Source organism: Sphaeroforma arctica (assembly GCF_001186125.1).
Source record: "Sphaeroforma arctica JP610 unplaced genomic scaffold supercont1.1833, whole genome shotgun sequence".
Classification (NCBI taxonomy): Eukaryota; class Ichthyosporea; order Ichthyophonida; genus Sphaeroforma; species Sphaeroforma arctica.
In genome coordinates this window covers 5,606-10,885 of record NW_014038725.1, presented here as the reverse complement: position 1 = coordinate 10,885, position 5,280 = coordinate 5,606, and the positions used below count along the sequence as shown (strand labels likewise).

Here is a 5,280-nt window from a genome sequence, read left to right as displayed (position 1 = left end):
TAATACTAACAGAAACACAATAGAAAAGATAAGACTATTAAATTACTTATATTGAATGTGGGCCCATGGATAACATTGTAACAGTTTCAGCAACACATAAGAAGGGACAAGACTATTAAATTACATATATTGAATGTAGGCCCATGAATAACATTATAATACTAACAGCAACACATAAGAAGAGATAAGACTATTAAATTACATATATTAAATGTAGGCCCATGAATAACATTATAATACTAACAGCAACACAATAGACGAGATAAGAATATTAAATTACATATATTGAATGTAGGCTCTTGAATAACATTATAATACTAATAACAACACAATAGAAGAGATAAGACACATGACGTGATGCCTGTGGCCTCTGAATGATACTATAACACTGCACTCTGCTTCTGGAGTTGGTTGGGGTGGCTTTTATATTGAGTGATAAGGTTGGTTGGTGTTTCTTTTATATAGAGTGTTAAGGTTGGTTGGTGTAGCTTTTATATCAAGTGTAAAGGTTGATTGGTGTTTCTTTTATATTGAGTGTTAAGGGAGGTTGGTGTTGCTTTTATATTGAGTGCTAAAGTTGGTTAGTGTTATTTTTATAATGAGGGTTGAGGTTGATTGGTGATAATTTTATATTGAGTGTTAAGGTGTGTTGTATGTGGCTTTTATATTGAGTGTTAAGGTTTGTTGGTGCTTCTTTTTTATTAAGTGTTAAGGTTGGTTAGTTGTGCCTTTTATATTAAGTGTTAAGGTTGGTTGCTGTTTCTTTTATTGAGTGTTAAGGTTGGTTGGATGTGCCTTTTATATTGAGTGTTAAGGTGTCTTGTATGTGGCTTTTGTATTGAATGTTAAGGTTGGTTGGTTTAGTTTTTATATTGAGTGTTAATTTTATATCGAGTGTTAAGGTGTGTTGTATTTGGCTTTTATATTGAGTGTGGTTGGATGTACCTTTTATATTGAGTGTTAAGGTTGGTTGGTGTTGCTTTTATATCAAGTGTTAAGGTTGGTTGGTGATTCTTTTATTGAAAGTAAAACATCGGTGCTGTTGGCCTCAGAAGGTGGCGCGGTGTTTCTTAACTTCCACCATAACGTGATGGATGTTGATGAGTTCGTGTCGGCAGGAGAGCGTGTTGAAGGGAGCCTTTGCCATGATCGCCAGGAAACGCTGTATATGAACAAGCATACGCCAAGGGGGTGAGCACACCACGCTTGATTTCTACGTAGTTGTTATATACATATGTGCATGTACATATAAAAGGGTCAATATACACACATGTGCACGTACATATATATCTGATCAATATACACATATGTGCACGTACACTTGCATATACACCACGTATAGTAATGCAAGGGTCTATATACCCGCATGTGCACGTATATTCATATCTGATTAATATACACATATGTACATGTACACTTGCATATACACCACGTGTAGTCATATGTGCACGTACATTCATATCTGATCAATATACACATATGTGCACGTACACTTGCATATATACCACATGTAGTATTGAAAGGGCCACACGGCCTGTTAGAGGTTCTTCGTGGCCCATGTTGTTCCTAGACAGCACACAGAAGCGTGTAGCTCACTTGTGCTCACTCATCGCACTCATGACAGGATTACACCCATGAGCAATCACTATGTTGTAATATATGGCCCTCTCGCTCGCTTCTAGAGTAGTGTACAGTGCTATTACTATCACACAAAAGCTGTGCACATACGCGGAAGTACCTCATATACTCAATAGAAGCTATATAGGAATACATCCCCATGTACACCCCCATGCACACCCCAATGCACACTTCCATGTCCATGCACATACTCAGAAGTACCTGTTAAACTCAATAGAAGCTATATAGGAATACACCCCCATGTCCATGCACATACTCAGAAGTACCTGTTAAACTCAATAGAAGCTATATAGCAATACACCCCCGTGTACATCCCCATGAACCCCCCCATGCCCCTGCACATACTTGGTAGTAGATAATGAGGCCAGTGAGCACGGCTTGCAGGATCTCTGTGCCGGCTGTGAAGTTGGTGAACGATTGCAGCACGTCTGCGTTGATGTCGTCTATGGCTCTGCGCCAGTCTTGTGCGAAGGACCGCACCAGTTTCTCCACACGCGCTGTGTGGTATTGCGTACAAGGTACAAGGAAGGTACGCGAACGGAAGTCAGCGTGTGCATGACTTGGTTTATTCGGGTGTTGAAAACACGACTGTATGTGGGGTATGGTTAGTATGTGTGTATATATGGAATGAGGTAGTATTTGTGTGGGGTATGGTTAGTATGTCTGTGTATATGGAATGAGGTAGTATGTGTGTGGGGTATGGTTAGTATGTCTGTGTATATGGAATGAGGTAGTATGTGTGTGGGGTATGGTTAGTATGTCTGTATGTGTGTGTGTGTATGGGATGAGGTAGTATGTGTCTGACACGGCATCATCTATGCGATACGCTTCAGCTGTGTGCACACCGACGTACCAAAAACCAAAAACTTACATACAGATACGACATCACACACCTGAACACAGACACGTTATCACACAGAACAACACTACTGTCATGCCCCTTAACACCAAACTACATCTTCGTGCAAGCTATCCAACGCATGCAAATCCCTAGGCACAGAACGTACCACACACACATCCCATGCACAAAACTTGGCCAAGCTACACACACATCCCATGGACACACCTTGGTCTAGCTACACACACATCCCATGCACACACCTTGGTCTAGCTACACACACATCCCATGCACACACCTTGGTCTAGCTACACACACATCCCATGCACACATTTTGGTCTAGCTACACACACATCCCATGCACACAACTTGGCCTAGCTACACACACATCCCATGCACACACCTTGGTCTAGCTGCACCTTGCCCTCGGCCAGGAGTGGCTCGGTCTCTCCCACAAACATAATGAGTTTGCCAAAGTATGGTGCTAGCTCCTCCTGCACGTAGCTTTGTATCCTTGCGTTGAGCACCAGTTCAAAGTGTTGGCTCTCCTTCGACGGTCCTGATGTCTGCCAGGCGTGTGCAAGTGAGTGTTACAGTAGTCTTATAGGAATAGGGGTGTAGTGAGAGTGTTACAGTAGTCTCATATGAATAGGGGTGTAGTGAGAGTGTTACAGTAGTCTCATATTAATAGGGGTGTAGTGAGAGTGCTATAGTAGTCTCATAGGAATAGGGGTGCAGTGTGAGTGCTACAGTAGTCTCATAGGAATAGGGGTGTAGTGAGAGTGTTACAGCAGTCTCATAGGAATAGGGGTGTAGTGAGAGTGTTACAGTTGTCTCATAAGAATAGGGGTGTAGTGAGAGTGTTACAATAGTCTCATAGGAATAGGGGTGTAGTCAGAGTGTTACAGTAGTCTCATATTAATAGGGGTGTAGTGAGAGTGTTATAGTAGTCTCATATTAATAGGAGTGTAGTGTGAGTGTTACAGCAGTCTCACATGAATAGGGGTGTAGTGTGAGTGTTACAGTAGTCTCATATGAATAGGGGTGTAGTGTGTGTGGCTCGGGTGTATAGTGTTCACAACACTAGTATAGTCCCTCAGAGATAGTGTGCTACAGCCGTAGTAGTTCTGGTGGTAATATATACCACGCAACACACGCACACAGACACAGGTATCAGGAAGTCAACCGAGTAGGGGCTGTTGACGGGGCTTAAGCAAATGCTCAAGGTACTGTCGTTGGGGTGCTTCGGTATCATAATCATACGTTCGTTTACACACTCAGAAGCATGCGTTCACGTGGCAATAGTACGTTTCAGATAGATAATTCGTTTCCTTTGCGTGTTAGTCAGCATAAGGTGGTGATGATCGTATGTACACAGCACCCGCAATCACACGTGCAACACTCTACCCACGAACTCATACGCAAACGAATCTCATTCCTATGGAGGTTCCATTACGAGTATACTGCCAAAGCTTCATCAAACGCCTATCGATAGAGTACACTGACGCCATGACAGAGGCCACAGTCGGCGAAAAGTGTCGCACAAGCACAAGTACCTTTTCTTGCATGATGGTGAGGATGAGGTCGTAGTTGTTGATGAAAAAGACCAACCGGTCCTTTTGTCTGTTGAACAGGGCAGCGGAATTGGCCAGGAATGCTTCCAATTCCGAGAGCATACGCATCATGGAAGTGTCCAATTGCAGATCCTCCCAGCCCTGCAAGTGCACGAGGAAAATTTTATATATATATACACATATATATATATATAGACAAACACTCACACACACACGCACACGCACACACACACACACACAGACACAGATACACACACACACACAGACACAGATACAGACACAGACATATAAATAACATATATATATATATATATATATATATATATTGATATATATATATATAAATATATATCTATAAACGGTCAATGTGTGTATGTATGTGTGCACGTATCTATCTATCAATATATATATATATATATATATATACATATGTATATGTATATATCTCGACATACCTCGTTGATGACTATGATTGACGCAGAGAATTCGGCAAATCGCCGCGTGACGTAATGCGGGCGCGTTTCAATACTCCTGCAAGCAGTATCCAAACAACAGCTGAGCAATGCACACGGAAACCAGCCACAGCCCATACGTTGGTTTAAGTGGCAAACGTACAGTACGTGATTTGTGGCAATAGTCCAGCTAATTGCTTTGCTCGCAACTATAAGGATGCTCTGCCTAGAAGAATGCGTTTAATTGGTTTGATGCGTATTCCATTTTCCTATCCTCGCGGTATCTACAGTACCGGTGGCCGAATATTGTTGTCCACTGAACGCGTACACCCGGTCACATAAGGACTAGTCTCACAACACTCTACCATCCATGATCAATCCGACTCATGCACACACTCGTTCCTGAAACACCCTACCCCATGCACACCATAGACGAACCCCTACCCAATGCACACCCTAGATGAACCGCCTTGAGTTGTCACTCCATCCTGTGAAGTTACTGATATTTACAAATAAGAGTATCTCGACACGAGGTCATAACACACACGCGCGTGTAGGAATATTCTGGCAAAAGGTCTGACTCCATGTACGATCCGTGTTACATAAAATAAACCATAAAACCATACAACAAAACTACACACGGTGCCCATAATAGCATCACGCATGTACTCAAATATAGTTAGAAATAAACAGTACGAAAATTCTACACTGTCCGTCTCCATGCACGACCCAGTTTACATACATACGTACATACATACATAATATATATGTATATATG

The 5,280-nt window shown here is 42.0% G+C and overlaps 1 protein-coding gene across 1 annotated transcript; it reads right to left on the bottom strand.

Annotated features, from left to right (window-relative positions):
- Positions 1-1,048: 1,048 nt before the first annotated feature.
- On the bottom strand, positions 1,049-4,640 carry SARC_11707 (hypothetical protein; the record flags this gene model as incomplete). The annotated part of the gene is made up of 5 exons (XM_014294202.1): positions 1,049-1,162; positions 1,984-2,135; positions 2,880-3,042; positions 4,033-4,191; positions 4,506-4,640. 5 exons carry the CDS (start codon positions 4,638-4,640, stop codon positions 1,049-1,051), a joined length of 723 nt encoding a protein of 240 aa, XP_014149677.1.
- Between the last annotated feature and the right edge of the window lie 640 nt (positions 4,641-5,280).